This window comes from Rhagoletis pomonella, unplaced genomic scaffold (genome assembly GCF_013731165.1).
Source record: "Rhagoletis pomonella isolate Grant_MI unplaced genomic scaffold, Rhpom_1.0 Rhpom_scaffold_00004, whole genome shotgun sequence".
Taxonomy (NCBI): domain Eukaryota; kingdom Metazoa; phylum Arthropoda; class Insecta; order Diptera; family Tephritidae; genus Rhagoletis; species Rhagoletis pomonella.
Window position 1 is genome coordinate 17,021,048 of NW_023458558.1, and position 26,382 is coordinate 17,047,429.

The following is a 26,382-nucleotide window of genomic DNA, read 5'->3' on the forward strand; positions in this document are numbered from 1 at the left end:
GGGCTTCGGATAGGAAAATGTAATATAAAAGGTCAAAATTGTTGAAAAAATATAGAAACAAAAGGCATACACTAATCAGTGTTTAGTGAATTAAAAAATTTTAGCGTTCCACACAACAAAGCACTTATTTGAGGCTGTGAAAAATTGCAAAACAAGCGTCGATCCGATCGTCGGTAAGAAGAGGAAGAATAATTGGAAGCAGCAGCTGCTGCTCATCGTTGCGTGAAGGCGACAGCGCGCTGCTGGCGCCTACATTGCTTTGCATTGGTGGGGCGACGCTGGGGCTAGCAATTCTGCTTTTTATCCTATACTTGGTGCCAAAAAAATTTATTGAGAAAAAACAATTTTTACTTCTTTTTTAGTTACTTAATAAAACGCAAAAATACGGGCGAAGATCGTGAAGGTGCTTGAGCTTCGGTTTCAAAGAGGGTGAATTGGATAATTGGCAGAAAATGGTGCGTCGACGTGCAACAAAAGCTGGCGCGCTTACTGCTGCAGTAGGACGAGGCGTTACCAGTAATTTATTAGAAAATGGAGAAGCTAAGGCCACAGCAGTTGGCTGTGCACATCTGGATGAACAATATTTTGCCAGTCCTAAACGGAAAGATTGTAAAGTTGAAAACTGCACACATGAAATGTTGCTTATTCGGAAACAGAAAAACGAGAAAGAAACGAAAGCACACGGAAAAACAAAATCGTCATCATCTACAGTCAAAGCAAGTAGCGAAAGGGGCGGTATTGCAGGTCGCACCATTGGTAAGTACTCGCACACGCTGCTATCAGTAAACCGCGCGCTTTTTTTGGTTTATTATTATATAAGTTCCGACAAACTTTAATATAAAACCTAACACCAAACCTTCATTTCTTTTATGTTAATGCATTTTTTCTTGTAGGTGTTCCTTTAGCCACGCGGTCTCAAACACGTACAATAGAAAATTTTTTCAAAGCTAAAAATGCTGCCAGTAATGAAAAAGTGCAGGAGAACGACGAGACAAAGATTGAAGCACTAAATTCTGGGTCGGATGAAGCGTATTCGTTTGAAAACTTGCCCTACTACAATGGTAATGCACAGCCACCGACTCCAGACACGCCATGTGAACTTGACGAAGACACAAACGACACTGAATATTCAGCTCAACTAACAGAGGAAGCTGTTTTTGGGGTCGACTTTTTTACACACCGTTCGCAATTACGTGATAGTCACTCATCAACAGGCAGCGCGTGTACAAATATTAGCAATACAGAAAATATTTTTCTACAGGAACCTGTGCTGACATTAAATGTCGATAAAACTCCCAATCAAGCCACATCCATCAAGATCAATACGACATTAGAAGTAGAGCCGGTATTTTCTTCGCCGCCAGCACTCGCATCTGTACTGAATGGCCGTTTTAATCAAGTTGTTACGCTCAATATACAAAAGATTTCGCCTTATAAGCGTGAACCATTTTCTTGTAAATTACAAAATATGGCTGAACTTACCTGTCATCAGCGTGATGTGGTAGAAGAATTGGTACCAGATCAGGACAATGAGGTTCAAAACGATAATGACAATGACAGCAGCTCATGCGATAGTGGCGTTGCCTTCACCGCCTCGCTCAAAATGGAGGAACTGCGTGCGGAAGAGTACGATAAAACCAATGCTGTTGCGACTGGTGAACCGGCACGTCGAAGAAAACCAGCAACACCACATCGCATCCTCTGTCCCTCACCAATCAAGACTATGCCTCACATGATCTCACCAATGCACGCTGCCATTGCGACCGGCAGAATCTCGTCTCCATCTGGTCGCAAAATTAACAAAGAGCATTTATCGCCACGTAAATCACCACGAAAAGTTACAAATATTCACTCGAAATCACGCCGAAGACTGAATCAGCAAAATGAGTTTAGTGCATTCAATGCTGGAGACGAATCAAATAAACCGCTAAGTAATGGGTATATAGTTTCAATGGTGAGTTTTCAGTAAAGAAAAATAGAAGTAACTTCACTTAAAAATTTAAAATAATTTTTTAATTAGCTTTTACAAACGTATGTATATAAAACGTGGAATATCTTCAGCAAAACGAAACTATAACTTTATCCGCCAATAATTGTTTTCGTATTTATGATTGCTAAATAAGGTAGAAAGGAGTTAACCTTGCAAACTTTTCCAATTTTCAAAGAATTGAGGGTGTTGATACGAATGCGCAAAGAATTTTTTTCTCGACAATTCCTTAAAGAAAATTTTGAATTAGTTTTTCCAACCACAGCGTTATTATCGTCACTTTACCGTTTTTCTTTAAGAAGTTCGTAAAATAATAGAATTGTATAAATAAAATACATTTGATTGTAGAAAATTCGGCAAAAATTGGGTAAGGGAAATTGTGATTTCTTTACGAATTCTAGATTTCTCTACTTTTCAGATTACTCTGAGAGTTTGGTTTGCAGGGTGGTAACAATCACGGCAAATACTCCTCGGTACTTTCTTGATATCATTTGTTAGGGCTGATATCTTTTTCATTTAAAATTATTTTTTTTAAATCATTAATATGCTCCTCAACTGCACCTAGGTGGACAACAATGTTATTGAGGATAAGCACCATGAAGTCCTCAAAAGCGAAAATCTTAAAGCAGACATCCCTACTCATTCACACAAGTGTACTTTGATTAACGAGAATATGAAACAACCACAAAAACCGCTGACTTCTAAAAGTCACATAGTCAAGACGAAATTGCAAAATGGCTTCCCACTGGCTATAACAAACAATAATCGCGACCTGAAAGAATTCTTTCCCGTTCGTCGTAGTGTGCGTAAAACAAAAACTGTCGTAAAAGAGGAAATGATGCGTACTCTAGAAAAGGCTATAATAGAAGAGCAGGCCGATGGACTTAAAGTGGCGCACTTTGAAGGCAAAGGCCGCGGAATCATAGCCGATCGACACTTTCAACGCGGGGAATTTGTTGTAGAGTACATAGGTGATCTCATATCGATGGCCGAGGCAAGCGAGCGCGAGAAGAGTTACGCTTTGGATGAAAATGCAGGCTGTTATATGTACTATTTCAAACACAAAAATCAGCAATATTGCATCGATGCAACGGAGGATACCGGAAAACTGGGACGACTAGTGAATCATTCGCGAAATGGCAATCTCGTTACAAAAGTAGTAGTAGTTAAGCAACGTCCGCACTTGATATTATTGGCTAAAGATGATATTGAGCCTGGCGAGGAATTGACCTACGACTATGGTGATCGCTCAAAGGAGTCACTATTGCATCATCCTTGGCTGGCATTCTAGAAACTCAGCAGAGGTTTAAGGAGGCTAATCCACATTTAGCATGACAAGTGCAAGCAAATCAAGGGCACAACGATGAAAATCGTAGAGAAGAGCTATTATCTGTCAAAATGCTACTTAAACTTAAATGAAATGACTTTGTTCGTGTATTTCTTTGGCTCAAAGGCAGTATAGCTGCTCAAGTAATAATAATATTATAAAGAAAGGGTTCTAATGATAAATGCCTATGGTTCGAAAAAGCGTATAACTTATAAAAAAAAAAACAATAATAGAAATTTAATAACATTAACATTTTGTATACTTATTTCGGTAATTGTTAATGCTTTATTAGTAATAAGTCCAAAAAATGGGCCTTGCACAGTGTAACGGAAGAAGAAGTTAATGTATTGATTTTAAATGCAAAAAAAGGCACATTTTTAAGAGTAATCGAAATTTTTAGCCTTACATTGAAAGCGAAATACTAAATTATATTTGTTGAAAATTAGACTTTTCAGGTAACGAACTACATATTAATTTTGGGTAATGCCTCCAATAAGGTATTTCTTTAATTTTCGATCTACATTGTTACACTGTGCTAGTCTCTTTTTATCTATCATTCTACAACATAACTGAATTGTGTTCAAAAAGCACTGCGCCGATGACGGTATTCGTGCCAGTTACATACAATGAAATTTAAAGCTGGAAATTCACTGCAATTTTTGAGCAACATTCGAAATTTTCTTTTAAATGTGCCACAATTCAAATTTTTCTTGTAACTGCACAGTAGAATAAATTAGTTTAATTAAAAAAGAAACAAGTGCAGTTGTTTGAAGCACTCTTTTTGCAAACAAAAGCGAATGACGCCTATACCACTTGGATCGCATATATTAAGATAGTACATACAACACACAGTCAGATACAGACACGTTTTCAGAAACTTACAAAATCTATTTAAATAAATTATGTTAAAAAGGCATATGGCATTGTTGTAATATTATTAAGTTTAATTTGTATCTTTAATCATTAAAAAAAAAAAACTGCAGTTACACGAATAAATACATGCGTATTACACACTTCTTTTGTGACTAATAAAAATAACATATGAACACTTAAACGTAAATGTAGTTAACAATTTACATATTTATATGTGGTCCTAATGGCCGTAGGTATAATAATGAAATAAATATACATACATACATATGTTTTAATATTATGAGTAACTTAAAAGGCAGTATACATTTTGGCTAATCGTAAGTTTAAATTATATATAACAGAATGCCCATCGAATTGGTGTTAAACCCCGCAGCATAGCATAGTACTTACATATCTGTGGACTTTTGGCAAAATAACTTCTCTCGAGTGAGGTCATTTTCTCTTCAAAGCAGTAATTCATTGAGTTCTCAAATGTTATTTTTATGTTTAGTCATTAACAGGAGTAGTTCAAGATGATATCTTAATGAAAGTTAAATAAACATGTAACATTTTTAAATGGAAGTTCTTTATAGATTACTCTAAATTCCAACCTACAGAAAGCACAGAGGTTGTTTTGTCAAAAGTCAACAGATATGTACATCTGTATATGTGCTCACATAATATATTTTTTTGTAGATAAATGCATGTCATTTTATTATGTTTGCAACTATATATTACAAACATATCTACATATATCTACTAGATGCAAACTAACTCATGACAACCACAAAATATCAAGAATATGATTTAGCAAAGAACAAAACACAAAAGCAAATGTATAGTATAGTTTCCCAGCAGGCCACTAGGTCAGCAGTGACATACATAATTTATATCAACCCAAGGCAAATGGTAAGCATTATAAGTTCGTAAATATATTTTTGTTATCTTATTCACAACACTGCTGTTACATTTGAACAAAGGTAGAGAAATCTGTAGACATAGTTTGAGCCTTTATAACAATAAAAATAAATAAATTGAACAAATTTTTGGCGCTAATATTTTTGCTAAGTAATTCGCTGAGATTTTCACCCAAATTATGGTGTGCATCTTGGTGTTAAAGCGAACGGCAAATATGTAGTTTTATGAGAAGATTCTTCATGGTAGGTATATATAATTTGAGATTGGCCAGTGCCTGCCAATTGGCGCCCGCTGTTAGAAAAACTTAAGGCGTTGCTGGGACCAGGGACCGACCTGGGGTCCTACATTTATTTATAGTCTTATATTAGCTAGCATAAAGGACGGTTTCAACAGCATAAGCTTGCTTCTGCTACTATAAACTCAAAGAATGGAAATAAAAAATTCTAAAACACTTATCTTTGTAGAGTTGAATGGTGAAAACGAAGAGTAAATTGAGCCTAAAATATATTCAGTTTGGTAGGAAATGTGCTTGAATATAACGAAATCGTATACGCTTGAGCGACTTTCTTCAATATCTCGCAATAACTTTCTTAACGCGGTTCTACTTTTTGAAAGCGGTTTTATTGTTATTTAAAAAATATGTTCTAAATTTCTTTCAGAAGCCCTGAGTAGAACAACAAATGTTGAAATATTTTCGTCAACTTTGTAAAATAAATTTCACTGAGACTCGTGGCATTTTCTTTTAATATGCCGACAAGACTTCATAGCCATTTCTACTGGTTGATCTAGCAATGTATAAGCGACCGTTGTGAGATGGTTTTTTTATTTGCTGCAGCCAGAAAGAGATCGTTAGCGCTAAATCGCTGCCAATATAAATTTTTTTTTTAAGAAATTCGAATAAGAAAATTAAATCCTTGCAATTTTCTTATACACTGCGAATTATAGTAGTCTTTATTTGCCCACATCGAATTGGAATTTGAAATATTTTGTGAACTTTCATGTGCACATTCTATTGGACATTTCCTAAAAATGCAATTCGAAAACAGCAAATGGTTTTCTGTAGCAGGCGTTAAAATAAATAAATTTATTATATAATAATATCAATAAGAATAGTAAATTTACTTACAGTATCTGTCATATCAATGCACCCCTATTTCAAAGTGATATTGTTTGCTACTTATTTTTTTTATTTTTAAGAATTTTCAAATAAAACAGTTCTCCAACAAAAATACATTTCACTAATAGTTCATTTCCGCCATGCCTTAACTGCAGTTTATGCCTATTGAAAAAAAGGATATTACATCTCGTAGGCGGTAACTCCACCTATTAAGTAGTTTTGAAAGGAAAAAAAGCAAACATTGAGAAAAAGACCTTGCCGATCACCCCACGTTAAAATTCTTGGAACTTATCTGCAGTTAAGCCTTTGGTGAAAATAGGACATAGCAAAACTCATATTAACTCATAAAAATAAATGTGTTTATTCGTTATACATATGTATGGAAGAAAACCGTAACCGCTTGTGTAACACTTCTGAGAAAAATTTTAAAGTTTGGTTGAAAACCTGTTGGATTTTTTTTTAATTTTCTACAAAGTTTTATACTTGCGTTTACATGGGTTTAGTTAAAGAATGAACTCTGTTTAAATTGTTAATTCCAAAAAATACATAAAAAAAACATGAATTGCATACAATATCACTTCGAAAATGGATTGCTATTGATATGACCCATACTGTATATCGATGGCTGAGTGGAAAATCGACCTATCTCGGCAGCCAGTTCGAAAACGGCCTATCTCAGAACATTTTTCAACAACGCACTATTTCGGAATTTAATTGAAGAACGCCCTATCTCATCACATTTTCATTGTATTTTCGTTTGAGATAGGGCGTTTTCGAACTGGCTGCCGAGATAGATGGATTTTCCACTCAGGCATCGATATACTCAAATATGTATCTTTGTAGATATGTACATATGTATGTATATACATATACAAATGTATATAAAAAAAAAACACCTTGACCAGATGTTTTCATAAAATTAATAGGCTTAAATGCATAAATAGACATTTGGTATGTAGAAAAAGGGCCTAAGGAATAATAGCCTAATCAAAACGGGGCTACTTTACACTCAGAAGCACTAAGATAAGTTTACATACATCTACGTATAGGATAAGTAGTCGTGCCTGAACTACGGAAGCGATAAGTATATAACTTGTAAAGAGATGTATTTCCTGCATGGTTTTTTATTTATCTTTTTGAATTCTATTTTTAAGCACAAAAGATACAAAAATATCACTAATGTGCGATTAAACGCAAAATTAATTTTATGCCGGATGTTAAATTTTTCATGGCTTCATTAGTTAGTTGCTGTGCCTAATATAAATGTATACATTTAAGATTTTTGGATTTGCTTTTAACACCGCTAACAACATAAACACATAAGTGCATATGAACAGCTGTTAAAAGATATATACAATAAATTACTGCAAATTTGTATAGTAAATATTTTTTTTGCGCAGATTTGTTCATAGTTTATTTTGCTTTCTCTTCATATGGTTGTTAAGTGCTTACATGTATTATTCATACATTTTTATTTTCTTATTTGAAACCCACATACTATACGCAGTTTTCACGCTTCACTTCCGACTTACTATTTAATTCACAGACTTAAGTTAAATTACGTAAAATAAATGTAATTCAAGATAAAGTTAAAGTATAAGAACTGCGTAAAAATTGTTGAAATATTCGTTAAAAGAATGGTAATATTGTATAAGCTGTAACCGGGGATCTTAAATCAATGTGCGTATTCCCACCCACCTGGTTATTGGGTTATCCTCATGGCAGGTCATGTTTTTATTCAGTTTATATTAAAATACACTGAAGAATGGCAATTTTGAGCTATATATTTAAAATTAAAAAAAAAAAAATGGTTTTATACGAACTAAACTAGTTTGTATGCACACTTTTAACTGGAGCTACGTAAATATTTTGGTCTGCCTCTTCCAATCGACACAGTCAAAATTGTTCGCTTGTTCGTAAATGCAATACTGCTGCATTACTACAGTGATGCACCTGTTCAGCATGCGTAAACACGTTTAAATGCCGAAGTGGAGCTCATTTGAGAAAATCAGCAAATTCTATTAAATATATTTGATGAAGAAACAAGTTTATTTTTTTTTGCAATAATGCTGCAGAAAGCATTTACATATGTACCATTAGGCGCTGTTTTTAGCATTCGTATGACAATGAAAGAACAACATATGTAATGCAAATAATAACAGAAAACCTAAATATTTGCTAATAAATTTTTGAATTAACATTATTTTCCTAAATTCGTTCAATGAAAAAAATAGTGTCAATAATACAACACCAAGGTCAAGAAAAGTTAAAAGAAACTAAGCAATTCGAATACCAATAAATGTAAAAATTATAATACATATCGTTACTTCAATAACAATACAAAAATCCGTAACTCGAAAAAAATCCAAAATTTACTTTTTTATTGATTATAATGCATTTCATCGTTTTATGCAATAAACATTTTCGGTTAGTTGCAACTTTTTTGCATTTCAGCGCCGATGTGAGATAGGACCTTTCTATACTTACACGTAACGTTGTATGTACATATTGCTCAACCAAATACCCAAAAAGTTTGTTAAGTATTTGAGAATCAATACGCGCAATGCCCATAACTTAAACTTAACTTACAGCGATCGGTTACACATACATATTACTTACAAAAATATTAAAATCTGAATGAAACGTAAAAACAAACACCTAAATTTAAGTAAAATTAATTATGAAAAAATAATAAATTTATATGTAACTATTTAGTACATAATATATGCACTGATATTCACAAAAAAAAATAAAAATAAAAAAATTATAACCAAAAAACTGGAAATTCATTTTATTAAGAACTTCAAGAATTCATTTCACTAGCTTAGAGTAAAAATTTGGTAAGTCCGTTTCTAGAAACTTCGAATAAAATGAAAACAACTTCTTATTCCAGAGACGTTTACACCCACACTCCACCTCAGTCGGGAGAAATACCTGCAACGGCTGGAGTCATTTTAGGACCTACTCAGGTCTTAGAACTTACCGGCGGTAGCCCCGTGCAGCCACACTCCCACCTACTGCTGCCGTAAACCCACGTGAAAACCAACAGCTCCCAGCCCTTACGCTTTCTGCTCGGTGTATCAGTCCAGGATATACCGTAATGTGACATCAGTCAGGCGCAATTCCTGCCTTGGCTGGTGCCACTTTAGTGTATGTCCGGGACTGCACACCACGCGAGAATAGATGCGAAACTTCGCGGGCGCTTGTTACAGTGCTTCACAATCGTAAACCTCTTCTGCGATTTCGCCCTCTACCACCATAAAGCAGCATCCCCAACAACAGCTCATCGATCCGTCTCCCAAGGTACACAAAGATACTACAACTAAACTTTAACGGACTTCAGACCAAGATTGAGGAGGTAACCGTTTTCATGGGTCGACATGGAATATTGATTGCTGCGGTCCAAAAGACGAAGATGCACTGCAACTCGACATTGTCGAGCTTCGCTGGTTATAATGTGACCTAGCTTGAACAAATTGGGGCATGCGGGAGTGGACTATCTCACCAAAGTTAATTATTAAATCTCAAAGCTCCTTCAAGCACCAAAGGGAGCCTGTATTGTCACTTATGCTAACGAATGCTCGATAATGGCGTCTGGGAACGGAATTAATGACTTCTGCTCAAAAGTAAACGGTTACCTTTCGGAAGTTTTTCGCTTCTTTACTGCAAGGAGCCTACAGCTCTTACCTACGAAATCCTCAGCAATCCTTTTTACAGCTGAGAATTCACGTTGATGGCGAACCAATTACGACTGTGAATAACCCACAAATTTTGGAAGTTACTTTCGACAGACTGCTCTATTTCTCGGCGCATACAACTGCAATTGTCAGTACAGAGTACAGAGTCGCAACAAGGTGCTCAAGACAAGGCAATGGGTTGCAGGAACTAACAAGACGCAGTGTACGAAGCTACAGACATGCCAGAATACGGCACTCCGGCACCACCTTCACGACGCTTGCTTGCAGCAGGCACGTCAGAAGGAATCTATACGAACTGACGAACGAAGTCCAGAGGATCAGAAAACAAACTCTGAAACCGACAGCATACCGACGGGCCATAGACGGCATCCACGTTGGGTAGATCTGGACTTAAACCTACTCCCGAACTGTGAATGCCGTTTTGGAAATACAGCCCCTGACGTGGACGAGACAAAACTTCGTCACACAACATACAACACCTGACGTTTACGAGAAAGTTCATGATATGAAAATTCAGAATAGGGGGAGAACTTCGTGCGCCTTGGGAGACTCGCGCCTCCATAGCCCGACTTCGCTCTAAATATTCCAGCAGGTTAAACTCGTACCTGAGCAGAGCAATTGAAGATATGCCCAACGAGTGCCACATGACTGACGGCATGCCCCCAAAACCCCACCCAGCTAATGCCCCTGTCTCTATAGGCACAGACCATACCGAAGTTGCGCACACCTGGGCCTTCCTTTAGCTTAGCCAGACAACAACGTTGATGGATGAGCCGACCCGAGCGGGGTTTAGTAGCCGCTACAACAACAACAATAAAATGGTATTGAAACAATAGTTTTTGTTATCATACACATACATATTTTTGAACGTTTTTTATTTCAACAAGCTATAAATGCGATGAATATGTTTAGCAATTTTTTGTGTTAAAAAAGTTTTCCAATAGTTTAAAAATAATAACCACTAAGAAAATCAGAAAAGTCCACCAATAAAAACTAAGCAAAAGCGTATATATTTTAAAAGTAAAAACATACATTATTGTTTGTATTGCGGAAATATTTTTAACAACTTGTGCGCGAAGGCAATGCCTTGTGCGGTGTGAAGCAAATTTTTAGTAACTATTTGGCTAAGCTAATTCTATGTTGTCGTTTAAAGTACAAAACTGCGTATCCACAAAATGCAAAACCGCGTACCAAGATAATGCAAATCGCGTATGTGAGGTTGAATAAAATATTTTCTAGAGAGTAAAAATACTCGTATTTCAAAATGGTTCTCTTTTTGTGTAAAGCAATCGCATTTCTGGCTATTATATTCCAGGACGAATGGATAAGGAGCCAAGAGATTGTGTGAGCAAATCCAATTTTTGGCAGCAAATGTCAGTTACGCGGTTTTTCAGAACGACGATACGCGGTTTTGTACTTTAAACGACGAGTATATCTTTGCATTTTACCTTATTACACCTACATATTACATGTTTGCAAATACAATAGTATTTTTATTTTATTTATATGTGAATAGGAATGTCAGTTACTGCTAGCCTTTGCATTCAATGCGTATCATTCTAAAAATAAATAATGTCTAACAACAGTAAATTGCATCCAAAATACATATATTTATATATAAGTGTCAAAAACACATCACCACGTTTTATAAATTCCGCTAACAATGCAAGCACATATTTTTGTTAACAAGTGACGATATATTTTTAGATTCAATTCAACATTTGTCAGGTAATATGCATTTGCTCTTTCCATTAATATACATACATATTCGTATGTACTGTTTAATCATGCATTAGTGCATATCATTGCTTCAATGCTATGTGATTGTAAAATTTCTAAAATTAACTTTTAAGGATGCAATAATATCTAACAAATATAAGTGTGCCTAATGACCATGAATGACTAACACTTATTGCATTTTGTCCGACATGAAATAGTACTCGAAAAATACATATGGGCAAATCTAAAAAAGCAGGTACGCTTTCAAAACAAAAAGTTTATTTTTTAAATTTGTGGGCACACCTATATATTATATATCTGACTCTCACTTGATGGCTTCAAAAGTTAGACGAGGAATAAACATTTAGATCGCTGAAATAGAAAATAAAAGAATAAGCTGGGTTCAAAATTACGCTGTGCAAGTTGTAAATTTTGAGCAAAGATTATGAAAGTTGAACTCACTTAATTGGGACGTTCTAAATTCAATGGCATCCCCCGTTTTACCAGATTTTTTAGTAAAATATCTTCAAAGCTTTTTTTATAAAATAGTTAAAATGTACGCAAAGTTTTAAGTATCGCTCTCTCGAAAAGTGGAGCTGATCAGGCTAAACTGAGTACGCTATTGAATTTAGAAGGCTCCAATTAAGTAAGAGCAGTTATCAGAACCTTTGTCGAAAAAAGTTGATTTGATACCACAAATATAATACATACTTAAAAAGTTTTTAAAATGAAAGGCTTCGAAAACTATACGCGATAAACCGAAAAATTTTAAAATTATGAACAGTAGATTTACATACTTCTCGTTACTTGGCATTTAGTTATTTTTTAATGCACACTTTAGTTACCAATTAATATGAAGTATACACCTAAGTACTAATTGCACTTAAAATTTCAAACCAGTATATGGTGTGCTTCAAAAGTTATGACATAATTAATTTTTCACCTCTTAAAAATTACATAAAAATTAACTTGGTTTTAATAGTTTTTTTTTTTTAAATTAAAACATCTGTAACTCAAAAGTTGTGCAACAAATTCATTAAAATTTTTTTTTGAGGTTTCAAGTATACGTCTATGAATTTTATCCATAAGCAACCAGCTTGATATAGTTTACAACAATAAGAATAAGGCTAAATAACACAACGGTTACCTGTTTTTTTTTAGATTTGCCCATATACATATGTATTCTACTAAACAACAATAGCGTTTATAGTTTTTATACTAATTACTATAATTTCTCGAGTTGTTTTTACTTGTGCTCAGTAGCAGCGTGATGTGCATATGTATGGATGTGAACGTGCGCTTTAACCCGTTCTTTTGGTTTATTGTGCAACCACCACAGTAGCCTCTACTTTTGGCAAAACGCCAAACTTTAAACGTAGTTGTTCGAGGAAAACAAATGTGAGTATGGTGTGTGGTCCTAGGCGTACAAAGGCCGGTATGTAGCCTTTGAAGAAACCAAGAGTTCCCAGACGTGCAGTAAACTTTACAATATCCCACAAACCCTTGAATTCACCCGGCTTAGCGTTCATTGAACGTGTCTTCAACACATCCAGTGGTTGTGTCAAAGTTGTCGCAATAGCACCAGCAGCCAATGAAGCAGTAAAATGTGTTGCTAAATCGTCCTTGAAGTACGGTGTGGTAAGCAGGGTGGTTTTAATCTAGCAAAAAGTGGAAAATTATTCGAAGTATACTTAATTGAAAATGTTTTTGTTTTTTTTTTTGTAACATATGTATGTACCTGATCATAAAATGCTATTTGACCAATTGTCATAAGCACACCTCTACCGGTAGCGGTGGTAGCGCCCGAAAACAGACGTGTAAAACCTTCATGCTTATATACTTTTACTAATCCATCGAAGGCATTCTTGTAGCTGAAAATTTTTAGGAGATTGTACGTTAAAAAAATCGATAACGGCCAAAGTTTTTAATCACAAAGAAAATAAAAATCACGTTAACTAACTTTCTGCGCTGCTCCTGTGGCAGTTTGACATCATTTTGCATGCGTACATTCACCATATCGGCGGGGGTGCCGACAATACCGCCTACGGTGCCAGCCAACCCGGCTAAGGCGATTTTACCGAGGAATGTATCAGTATTGATTTGCTTTTTTCCTCCTTCATAAATACCGAAGCGTGTCATTGAATACGTCATTTGACGTAGGACGGAAGCAGACAAACCGTTGTAAAGTGCCAGTACACCTGAAATTGATAAAATGTAAGCATATTTCGAAAATTTAAACGTCAAACTTAGATTAACAATTATTTATATTTTACCTTGCTCTCGTAAAACTTTCGCTGTTAGTTGCAATACCGATAATTTGCCTTGTTGCGTTTGCAGCGCAACCTTTATTAAGTCCAAAGGATGGGTACAGCAAGCGGCTCCTGCACTGGCAATACCACCAAAATACCAACGACCTTGACGTTGTGTGTTTACACTGGACATTTTGGGTTGGAAAAGTTACAGTTTGTATAGAAATTGGACTGAAGTGTAGATTGTGGGTGGGCTGGATATAAATTTTAGCTGAAATTGATAATATAAAGAATGCATTACATTAACTATTCACTGACATCGACAATCCAAAAAACATTTATATTTTAGTAATTTTCATACACCATACAGTATTAGCAGAACAACAGCACCTGTAGCCGACCTTGATGCCACCCACCCACTGAGTAGAAAAGTACTTCCGTTTTCAGCTCATTTCCTTTCCATACCTCTTAAAACCAAAATAATGTTGTACTTTAGTTGAGTATTTTTCTGGTTGCTTCCATGCTCTTCTACTGTGCGAATGTTTATGAAACTGTCACATTTGTTCAGAATTTATCCAGCGAGTATCCCAATCAACTGGAATGTCTAATCTAATCTCACCAAAAGGATGGACGATGAATTCTTTTCTCACTGCTGATGATGATGCTGGTGATGTATGTGTAAACAGTAGCCGGTACTGAGCTACTTGGGCGATGAGTGTAACATGAAATATGAGTCGCTCATTTATATAAAAACTTACAAACTTGACATTGAAAAGAAAACTGGCATATTTCTTTAGTTATTTACACGATGCAGCGAAATATCATTCTATCACCCTTGAGTTGTTTAGTAATATTTTTTGCAGCAATAATCAATTTACTTGATTTTAAAATTACTTGTTTTAAAATTGAGAAATAGTTACCGGGTATAAATTACTGCGCATATGAGTCAGTCTGTAAAACATCTGATTATGACATTTCCGTTTGACAGCTTTCCGGAAATCGTCAATGTTGCCAGCTCACTAACTTTGTTATACAAAATTGAAGGATCCGAATCTCCAAAGAGAATGACCCAAAAATTATGTGGGCCAATTTTGCAATTTGCTTATCTGAACAGTATTATTCCAGCTAACCTTTTTTTTATTTGCCCATTCACTGACCAAAGCGTAAAGAAAATACGAACCCGAGAAAAAAATTAATAATAATATATAGCTCCCCGCTTATATACCAGCGGACGCTTTCGTAATATTCATCCTACAAATTTTCATACAATGTGGCATAATTTATACAGTATTGGCAGCACTGCGTAAGGTGTTTGTGTCGAATTTGGGACTTTTGTTTAGATTTTTTATTTTGTCGATCTTGAAATGTGCAATTGGTGTAATACAGCTAGTAATAAGGCCTTTAACTAAACAAGAAAACAAATTGGTAAGTAAAATAGAGCCTTTTTGTCTATGTGAATCTCTTATCATCGTCTCTGACAAAGAATCACTGCAGTGCCGGCAGCCAGGTTGGTACTTTTATTTTAATATATGTATGTATGTATATGCATACTCGTGAAAAAATGCAAATTTTAATTTCTTATTTTACAATTAGCCATAAAAACAAGGACACTGTACAATTTAAGAGTGGGGGACTATCAACGACAGTTTCATATTGGTGGATAGGCGTCCATCGTAACACTATGTCCGGAAATAACTTGTGAATTTTGCCAACTATTTAAAATCCACTTTCAAGGAATTACTAAATTACTAAAAATCTATTGACTGTTTTCTTTGATTGGCGTAGGTTGATAATCTTAGAACTCCTACAGGTAAAATAGTTGGGAGTGCCTACTTACACGCGCCACGTAGATCACGGTAGAAATTTCCGTATATCCACGGAAATTTCTGAGAAAGGGTATTTACCGCGAATCCGCGGAAAAAATTACCGTGGATTCACAGTGATTTTCGAAGCGTGCGAATAACTGTATTTTTTAACAGTAGATCTACGACAAAAATTAGTGTGGAGGTTATCTATTTTTCCAACGTAAATAAACAATCCTAATTTCTCATCGGAAATCTCTGGTTCTCTTCAGTAGACTTTCAGTAATAATACCCAATTGTTTATTTAACCATTTTTTAATACTAACGATTTTTTATTGGTCCGCCCATTGCATTTTCTATTATTTTTATTATTGCGAATCTCCTGCAGATAAACAGAGTTTTCCGATAGAAAAATATTGATTCTTAAGAATTCTATACCATTTCTACGAAAAGTTTTTTTTTCCATATAAAATACATGGACCACTTTGGGCGTTTTGAGCGAGCTCTAAATATTTTTTGATTTCAAAATAAAAAAATAGGTATATATTTTTTCGGTATAGAACAATCGTAGGGGGTCAGAGCATAAAAATTCCTACTTTACTTTTTCCACATGCATTTTTGGACCACCATAATATACATACCTAAGATACTGCCATTCATTCAAAAATCAATTCGTTAATTAGTTGATCTTTTATGTGCTTATGTATAATAACTGCTAGAAAATGCAAGTTTTTGCTGGAACTTTTATGTTTTTACCAGGGACGATAGTCAGCATGAGTAAAATAAGTGAAATCAGCATTTAATCATTATTTTATGATTATCATTGAGTTTATTTTTTTTCGCTCAACGGAAATAATTTGGGTTGTAATTTTTTCAATCACAAACGATTTTTTTAGGATTTCTATTTTTTCACGCAGAGATACAAATTATTGAGGGCTATTACAGAATCCATCGTAGTCAGGTTTTTCGTGAAATCTGCGAAAATGCCATCATGGAATTCAAATAGCTACAAAAGTAGCGTATACTTTGAATACACACATTCGTAGCAATTTGGATTTAGTGATCGCATTTTCGCAATTTCACGAAAAATCGCACTACGATGGATTCTGTGATATACCCCATTATTAAGTTTTATATTTCCATTTAAAAATAATGGTTATTTATAAAATTTAGAAGGTCATACAGGCGCTACCAACTGAAATGTTAGTCTGAAAAATCTCCCACTTATTCCTCTTATTAAGGTGTCGCTACATGTGAAAAGAATACGTAGGAAATAATGCTGGTATAGCTTTTGAGTTTTTTGAATAATCATTTTTCTCAATTAAAAAAATTTAACTCAATAATAAATATTATCTTTGAGCGAAAAATAAATAACATTCGAATATTAATTATTATTTCCTTTTTGGCTGTTGTTGTTTCCGACAGGGCGGGTGTATGATATATTTTGGAACGAATTTGCATCATTTCGGCGTTGTGCCATCTTTAGTGTCATTTTTCGAAATATGTACATCATTAATTATTATCTTTAATCGTTATTGGTTAAACTCGAAAAATAAATATCATTGTAAATTACAGTAAGAAATACGGAAATACGTTAGTATACAGTATCGGTCATATCTATAGCACGCCATTTCAAAGTGATATTGTGTGCCACTTATGTTTATTTATTTATTTTTAAGAATTTTCAATTAAAATATAGTTTTTTCTCTAACAAAACCCATATAAACCCAAGTTTAACAATTTGTAGAATACTACAAAAAAGTGCAACAAATTTTCATATAAATTTCAAACTTTTTTCTCGGAAGTGTTAGAATTTTTCTGAATACACAGTTTTATAGCCCAATCAATTTTAGTCTGATAATGTGCAAGTTTCAAGTGGCTAAAAGTTACCGTTGATTTTTTAGAATTTTTTTCGCCAAAGGTGTTGCGGTTTTCTTCCATATACAAATAAATTGAGTTTATTCATTATATGGAAGCCAATGCGAAAAAAAAAATTCTAAAAAATTAACGGTAATTCGTAGCCACTTGAAATTTGCATATTATCCGACTAAAATTGCAGGGGCTAAAAAACTGCGTACTCAAAAAAAAGCTTGAAATTTAGGTACATTTTTGTTGCACTTTTTTGAAGTTTTCTACAAATTGTTAAACTTGGGTTTGTCTGAGAATGAACTAAATTTTAATTGAAAATTCTTAAAAATAAATAAATAAACATAAGTGGCACAATATCACTTTGAAATGGCATGCTATAGATATGACCGATACTGTAGGTAAAACTGTTTTACAACTTGCTGATTTTTTTGTTAAAATTTAACAAATAATGATTATTTATCGTCCCTGTTTTTTACTGCCATAATGCCAGAAAAGCTTACAGCTTCTACTTCCTTTTTTTGTTAAAATTTAACAAATAATGATTATTTATCGTCCCTGCTTTTTACTGCCATAATACGAGAAAAGCTTACAGCTTCTACTTCCACACCTTTTCACACAAATATTCAGTGGACTGTTGCAGTATATCAAAGGGCTGCATAAAGTATATCAAAGGGCTGCATAAAGTATATCAAAGGGCTGCACTTGGCAGCATTAATTCCCCGATTCCAATAAAAATTATAGGAACCCCCCGTTTAGGTTCCATTATTTATTTCATCTTTATTCAGTCTATGATTTACAATCTTACATACTACTACTCCAGTGCAATCCAAGAAAAGGAAACTGCCGGTTCTATTTCTCGAAAAGACTCAACTGCAACACCCACAAGAAATTATAAGTTGGTTCATTGACAACTTATGATGACATGAGTTGATTATTGCTTGTTTAATGTTATCCCTAACATTCACATTCGCATTCCAAAACGAAACCGGTTAAAAATGAGTTGCAAAGTAAGGTAATGGGCGACAATTGCCACCGCCAATGACATCGCCGTGTAAAATTGGACAGTTGAAAGCATTGCTTGGGTATTGAGCTAGAACTGGTACTATCGGCAAAAGGTCTAGTTCTACGCTATTTCTGAGCTAGTCAGGTTTTCTGCAGGGTACATATGTATACATATGTACATGATGCATCCAGTGCCGAACAGAAGTATTGGCACAGTGAATTTTCGCACTATATGCAACGTTTTTTATTCTAATTTATTTTCGATAATTTTTTATAAAAATATTGCTCATTCTACACCAGAAAACACAATAATAATAAAATCTCTAAACTTTTGGCAAAACTCAGGAAAATTCATTAACTTTGCACACTAGTTTGCAACTTTTTATTAAGATGTTTTAGAAAAATTCTAAGTATGCAGTTTTATAGCCCATACAAATTTAGTATATAAGTTTGAAGTCGCTAGAAAATCGCATTGATTTTTTTGTAATTATTTTTCACGCAAGTTCTTCCATACAAAGTAATTCGACAACTATTTTTTGTATGGAGAAAATGAGTAACACCTTCCACTAAAAAATTGCCAAAAATCAACGCGATTTTCTACAAATTTTAAACTTTCATTTTGTCGTACTAAAATTGAATGGACTATAAAACTGCATACTTAGAATTTTGAATAAAAAGTTGCAAATTAGTGTGGAGATTTAATGAATTTTCCTGAGTTTTACACAAAGTTTAGAGATTTTAATATTACGTTTTCTGGTGTAAAATGAACTATATTTTTATAAAAAATTATCGAAAATAAATTGGAATAAAAAACTTTGCATATATTGCGAAAAATTCACTGTGCCAATACTTTTGTTTGCACTGTATGTAAATTCAAAACTTCAAAGCCGTTTTCCTCGAGTTTTGCGTTTTTGAATTGACACTATTGAAGTATGTCGAGCCCTAACCGCCAAAAGGGCGCAAGCGACAAAATGTTCGATTTTCTGTTTTTGACCGCCATACGCACCAGCTGATAAAATTTCAAAGTCCTACAAAGTACCTTTACAAAGTTATAGTGAAAGCAATTTTGGCTTAAGTGCCGAATTGTTCTCTGTTTACATGTTTTTTTCTGCGCGCAGTGTCGTTTAAGCCTTTCTCCGGAAAAATGTTTCATTGTAGAAAGGAATCGTTACACGCTTTTGTGTGAAAGTTTTGGAGAGACTACCCAGCCAGCAAAATCATCGTAAACAAGCTCGTAATTGGATATTTTCCCGAAAAAAAACCGGATTAAAAATCGTTTATGATAGCCGTTTACGACTCTTTTTCGAGCACTTTTTCGCTTTAAATTGTGCATCGCCTACGAACACTCGTAAACGGATCGAAAAAGCATTCGTATGCGAATATTTTTACGTCCGTTTTTTAATTGTAAACGAGTCTCGTAAACGATTAATTTACGTGAAAAAAGCGTTTTTTTACACTGCTTTATCTACTGTTTTTGAATGCTAAAAATAAAGGCAATTAATTAATTCAAATTATTGTAGTTCTTTTATTGAATGGAATTATAATTAATAAATATTTATAGTGCCGGATCAAAGTATTGGCACAGAGAATTTTACGCAATGTATGCAAAGTTTTTTACCTGAATTTCTTTTCGCACATTTTTTTTTTTAAATATAGTTAGTATGAAGACCTACTTTCGAATCAGATTTTTGAGAAAAATTCTGAGTATGCAGTTTTATATCCCATTATATTTTAGTATAACATAGTGCAAGATTGAAGTTGCCAGAAAACCGCGTTGATTTTTGGCAATTTTTTCACGCAGTTTCTTCCATGCAAATTATGTACGAAATTTTTTTTTTGTATGGAAGAAACTGCGTATAAAAAATTGCCAAAAAACAAAGATGTTTTCTAGCTATTCAAGCGTGCACTTTATCATACTAAAATTAAATGGGCTATAAAACTGCGTGCTTAGAGTTTTTCTAAAAAATCTGATTTGAAAGTAGAACTTCATACTAACTATATTTTTATAAAAAACAATTAGAGAAGGAATCAGGATAAAAAACTTGGCATTCATGGCGAAAAATTCTCTGTGCCAATATTTTTTCACGGCACTGTATATGTGAAGATATTTTCAGATAAATAAATATTAACAAACTATCTATTAACAAATTAACAATTAAATAAGATAGGTTTAATATATATTATAAAGTAGCTGAATTTATTTTTTATCTTTTTTTCCGATAGGCTGCCAATTTTTTTGCCGGTCGTGTGCATATTGGAAGTGCTTCTTTGAAACGGAAATAAAAACTTCTTCGTCGGAGTTAAATTTTTGACGACAAGCACCTAAGAAAATAAAGTGAAAGATTAAACTCCATTGGAAATCGGAAAATTTAATTAAGTAACAAGTGGTAATAAATAATATTATTATCCGTTCTTCTTATTGCCGCAGTCGTTGCCAAACCAATAGCGCTGCTTTTGGTACCAGTTCCCTTCCACGAGAAAAGTTCTGCTACCTCATCTGTAATAATTTTCCGCCAGCACGTTCTTAAATATTTATCTACATTTAAAATATTTATAGCTTCGAGTTCAGAAACCTATAAAGTGTTTAAAGAATGCAATAAAAATTATTTTATTATGATAAATTTATGTTTTTAGTTACCAATAATTGTTGTTTTACACTTGAACTCCCAGGTCTTTTTCATATTCCATAAATTCATGCTTTTCCTTAAATGGGCTTCTTGGTAGATCGCCCTTTGCGTTTGCACCAGTCTGCCAATAAGTCACATATTTAATAACTTTCTTAAATTGAATATTTAACAAACTACTTACATACTTATAAAATATTGTGATTGAAGAAAAATTGTCAACAAAACTAAAATTTTTTCTTGTGCTGACAAATTACTACAAGCCTCTTTCTATTATATTTTTTTGTTTTATCGTTTACGAGCTTTTCTCTAACTTTTTGGCGATACGAGAATCCCTCGTAAAACATAATGTTCGTAAAATGTACGTTTTCTTGCTGGCTGGGATATTTGTGGTCGATTAAGATTTTTAATCAAAAGGATAAAAATGTACGAGTATATGGTGTTGTTGTAACAGCATACAAACTCCCCAAAGACTTTTTGGGGAGTGTTGCTGGAGTGATATGGTGTTAAAATACTTAGTTGTTGTAGAGCCTATCTAAAGGTGCCCTTGCGCGACATCAATCCTTCTGAAGAGTTAGTCAAAGAGGAAAATTCTGTGTTCGTTTTTTGAAAAGGTTCATCCTCTGCCCTTTAAAGCTTTGTCAGGGCAGATGTTTGCCTTGAAAAGCAGAAGGTTGCTGAAAGCGACAATATTATGATATCTGTGAGCCTGACAAGGATAAGTAGGCAAAACTTGCACTTTTACAGGGTTTGAGTATAACATCCAATATATTTTGCAACATGGAAGAAAAACATTTTTTTTTTGACAAACGAAATCTCAATTATCGGCTTTTATATCGAAATACTATTTTAATCAATAACGTATGTATTTGTGTTAAAGAGTTGTTTTATGAGAAATTTTTGTGACGGCAAAAAGGCCGTAAGCGACAAAATCACCTGTTTCATTAAAGATGGGCAAATAAAACAACCAGTATTATATACCTACCATCAATCTTAACTTGTTCATTAACATTCACGTTAGTATCTACAGTAATACAGCAGCGTTAATAAAAAAACAACGCCTACTGAAAAATTTACTTTTTTGTCGCTTACGCTCTATTGGCGGGTAGGGCTCAATGTTTAGTAAATTGGCGATATATTACAATATTTCAATGTAATATTTCATTCATTCAGTAATTTTCAATTTCCTTCTATACCGCATCTATTATACATACTACTAAGGAAATCCAAAAGTCAAGCAATTTCCATAAAAAACCTAAATGTGCAAATAGCTAAATGCGTAAAATGCTCATGAATAATTAAAAAACTAATACCTGCAGCTAAATAATTTGCTCAATGTCAAGAGACACAGAAAATCGCAGAAAAATGAACTATAGACCGAGATGCCTAAAGACACTCCCACTTTTCTTATGTATGTCTAGCAAATTTATTTTGAATTTCGCCAGCTTAGAGTAAAAAGTTGGTAAGTTCAGTTTTTTCAAATTTCACTGGACAGAATAAATGCCTTTTCTTCAATCCTTTCTTATTCCAAGCTAAAATCACTTCAAACGAATCGAATTCCTCACCGTTGATAAAAAGTGTGTGCTTTCTTTGCAACTTACATATGTACATATGTACGTAAAACATTTTCTGTGACTATTATGGACTTAGCAAGTTTTCGCATCACGGAATTGAAACAAGTAGAAATAAAACAGGTAGTTGGATATTTGAAGAAACAATAGGGGTATTCTCGAAGTCTTGCACGATGCACGGATTGCACGAAATGCAAAAATACTATTCCAAATTTCGAAGAGTACGAGAACACCCCATTGCAAAGAGGTAGCATGCATGGGGAGCAAGCAGCGAAATTATGTATCAAATACAATAACAAGAGACAGCAAAAAAAAATTAAGTGAGCGAGATGAGAGGAATGAGAGAAATATGTAGCAATTCCAACAACAAAACAACTAGCACAGGGTCGCTATTATCTTGCTATGCTATTTTGCAAAATATATACATGGGTTTCGACGTTGCATATTTTGCAGCGATAGGAAATGTTGTTTCCCATGAATTTTCTTGTTGTGTGTTTGCAATTTATGCAATCCGTGCAATCCGTGCTACGTGCAATGGCTTTGCAAGATTTGGAGAATACCCCTAATGCATTTTTAATTGTTCTTGCTTCTTGCATTTTTGGAAAAAGTGGACTTACCACCTTTTTACTCGCAAGCTAACGGGTTTTTGAGTTTGTATCCACGTACATGCAAAATGTATGTATGTATGTTACTACTTGATGCTATTAACCAATGTGAATCACGTCAAAAGCAGAGTGGCGTGTGACTTTGTTTATTTTATTTTTTTTGCAATGTTGGTTTAATGCCAAATAGAAATTATTTTTATTTATTTTTTTTTTAATATTGATAAGGCGGTTTTGAAAGATAGCATAGGAATGCTAGTGAAGAGTGCGGGAAATGTATGTATGTACATATATCACACACCTTCTTCAAAAGAGTCACAACTCAAAATAATAATTATATTTTTTTCCATATAAAAATACATAGACAACTTTGAGCGCTTTAAGCGATCTCTAAATATTTTTAGATTTCAAAATAAAAAATTAGGGGCATACTTTTTAGTTATAGAACAATCCTAGGGGGTGAGAGCATTACAATTCCGACTTTACTGTTTTTGGACCACCCTAATGTACATACATATGTATGCGATCACAACTGCGGAAATGCTTTCTTTCTTTTAACACAAAGGCGTTTGACGCAGACGCTACGCACGCAAAATGTACGCCTTTTTCGAATGTACAGGCTGTTTAGGCTTTCGCAAGCTAAAATCTTTAACGTCACACCGAAAAATTATAAATATTTCTATGCAAGATTGCCCCGCGGAAATATGAAGATCCACAAATATTTCCAATATTTTGCTATCCATCCTGAGTTTAGATTTTCAACCGGCTCATTCTCTTCACCTTATGATAGGGGCATGACCGTTTAAATAAAAACTACTTTAAGAATTTTTGCACATTGCATTGCATTCAACTAAAACCAAAACATGCAAATTAGTTCGTTTTGGATTATAGGATCGGCAGTCATACATGCAATAGTTATGTATATAAAAATTGATATTTACATACATACATACATACATACATATGTATCTATTAAAAAAGGAAATAAACAAAAATTTGGAATTGTTTGCTTTGGTGCCGTTTCAAACGATCCGGTCGCAGCCGGTTTTCCGGTAGAGATGGCAAAAAAAAAAATTAATAATCGATTAATCGACTAATTGATTCTTGGATTAATAATTGCAATTAAACGTAAGAAATTAACTGATTATTTGGTATTTTCAATTAAAATCGAAAATTAATAAAAACCACTTACATAAGTTATAAAACTGACTGTTTTCTTTAAAGACACATTTCTTGTTAAATTGTGATAATTTTCGCCATGAATTCAGTGCGAAAACAATCAAGAAAACTAATAACGAAGGGAAACAAATAAAAAGAAGTAAAGTTGTATACCGTCCGTTATACAAAATTATAAGCGCACTACAACAATTTTTTTTTAATTCTAATTATATTTTTTAAGTATAGCTTATTCTTTAGCAAAAATCGTATAAATATAAGTATATCCAATTTTAAGCAATATTTTAAAATTAAATAAAATTCAGTTTGCAATTTTGTAGCCCATTACATTTTTGTATAAAAAGTTGCAAGACTGAAATATTTGGCACTTACCGTTGATATTTTTTCCTTTAATTAGTTAAATTATACATATGTACCGAGTAGAGTGGACACTTTTATTGGGGCTAATAATATTGAGTGGCTAGAGTGCAAGTTTTTCTTACGTAATTTTGATACATACATTATTGTATGAGTGAAGTAGTAAATTTTTTATGGTTGCTCTTCGATTATTTTGAAAAATAATCGGTTAATCGCTCGATTAGTCGCCAGGAATATTTCGATACAATTAAATCGTTAACGGAATGAAAATAACCGATTATATTCAGTTATTTGATAAATCGTGCCATCACTAGCAACCGCTCCCGGGCTCGTTTGAAAGCTCTAATTGTTACACATACATTTTGTGCCGGCAAACCGGTGCGTGCGAATTGTTGCTTTACCTATGACCCCATTGGAATTATTTCGAAAGTAAAACCTAACGATAAAATCGCCTAATGGTGGCATTGGCAACAAACCAAGGCGAATTTATATGAGGTGGTGTTGACAGAACAAAAACAAAAATTACAACAACAATTTATACGCATACAATCAAAGCAAAACAAAAATACAGCAAACACACCATTTTGACAAAAGGTACAAATTCGCCAGGAAATCTGCGAATTCGACAACACCATCTTCTGTAGATTCGCCTTGCAACAAACTACATATGTAACAAATTTTTTTAGAAAACGCCCATTATTATACGAGTATGTAAGCAGCAATTAATTTCATTGCTCGCTTTTTCAAACTTATAAATTAATGTTTAGTTTGTATTTGTCTTTTTTTTGATAAGCATTGCATGACATTAGAATATATGTGTGCATGTATGTAAGTGTGAAGTAAGAGACATCAATTCATCATTTTGTAGATTTCCATTAGCATTAGCTTGCAGAATGAGTTTCACATTCCCGACGTCAGTTTAAAATTTCCTGTCATCACTTATCTACGAGAATGCGCTTATCACATACATACATACATATGTACGTATAAGCTCGTGTCCAGGGCCGTCGGCAGCCGGCTCAGACCCCAGGGGAGATATCATCGGTGGGCGCAGCCACTACGACTTGATATATTTTTTAGTAAATCTACGGAATCTTTCTGAGAGCGCGGCTACCCATAAAATAGATCGTGTCAGCTGACACGTTCTCCGTTTTTACGTCCGTGGGTAACTGCGCTTTAAGTCTTAGAGTGCCACATCACAAAAAGCTGTTAGCGAATTCTTTAAGATCCAACGATAAACCAAATCTTTTTAGATTAATTATAACCAAGAACCGTCGCGTTGGATACGAGATTTTTGTTTTTATAAGCTGTAGAACCAATGTGGTTTTTTCCTTATACATATATATGAAATTTGTACTTCGTCTTGAAGAAAGTAAAACCTTAATGCGGCGAAAATTCTTTTTTTATTAATGCTGAGATAATATTTAGCAACGAAATAAAGTTGATTTATAATTTGATCTATTTAAGTAGGTGAAGCGTGCTGGCACATACAACTTATTTGCTGGATCAAAA

At 34.0% G+C, this 26,382-nt stretch overlaps 3 protein-coding genes across 9 annotated transcripts in view; 2 read left to right on the plus strand and 1 right to left on the minus strand.

The window, feature by feature from the left end:
* On the plus strand, window positions 1-5,920 carry LOC118737134 (histone-lysine N-methyltransferase PR-Set7). 2 transcript variants are annotated; one of them, XM_036467441.1, is made up of 5 exons: window positions 1-19; window positions 105-173; window positions 363-756; window positions 894-1,954; window positions 2,553-5,920. In XM_036467441.1, the coding sequence occupies exons 3-5, from the start codon at window positions 453-455 to the stop codon at window positions 3,276-3,278; spliced, it is 2,091 nt and encodes a 696-aa protein (XP_036323334.1). In that variant the 5' UTR covers window positions 1-19; window positions 105-173; window positions 363-452; the 3' UTR covers window positions 3,279-5,920. The 2 variants fall into 2 exon arrangements, with proteins under 2 accessions (XP_036323334.1, XP_036323335.1); XM_036467442.1 differs by lacking the exons at window positions 1-19; window positions 105-173 and adding an exon at window positions 184-267.
* A 6,947-nt stretch (window positions 5,921-12,867) lies between these two features.
* Window positions 12,868-14,551, minus strand: LOC118737135 (mitochondrial dicarboxylate carrier). 4 transcript variants are annotated; one of them, XM_036467447.1, is made up of 5 exons: window positions 14,333-14,551; window positions 13,892-14,138; window positions 13,579-13,816; window positions 13,357-13,489; window positions 12,868-13,276 (listed from the first exon to the last, which is right to left on the minus strand). In XM_036467447.1, the coding sequence occupies exons 2-5, from the start codon at window positions 14,058-14,060 to the stop codon at window positions 12,938-12,940; spliced, it is 879 nt and encodes a 292-aa protein (XP_036323340.1). In that variant the 5' UTR covers window positions 14,061-14,138; window positions 14,333-14,551; the 3' UTR covers window positions 12,868-12,937. The 4 variants fall into 4 exon arrangements, with proteins under 4 accessions (XP_036323340.1, XP_036323337.1, XP_036323336.1 ...); XM_036467444.1 differs by having other exon boundaries at window positions 14,258-14,551; XM_036467443.1 differs by having other exon boundaries at window positions 14,236-14,551.
* Window positions 14,552-15,142: 591 nt separating this feature from the next.
* The window catches only part of LOC118737137, a 23,585-nt gene continuing 12,345 nt past the window's right edge, over window positions 15,143-26,382 (plus strand). The window contains exons 1-2 of one of the 3 annotated variants that reach the window (XM_036467450.1): window positions 15,143-15,292; window positions 15,351-15,374. The gene's annotated coding sequence lies outside the window, so the exon portion shown is untranslated. Of the gene's footprint in view, window positions 15,375-26,382 lie in introns of all 3 variants that reach the window. The other 2 variants (XM_036467448.1, XM_036467449.1) reach the window with 2 other exon arrangements.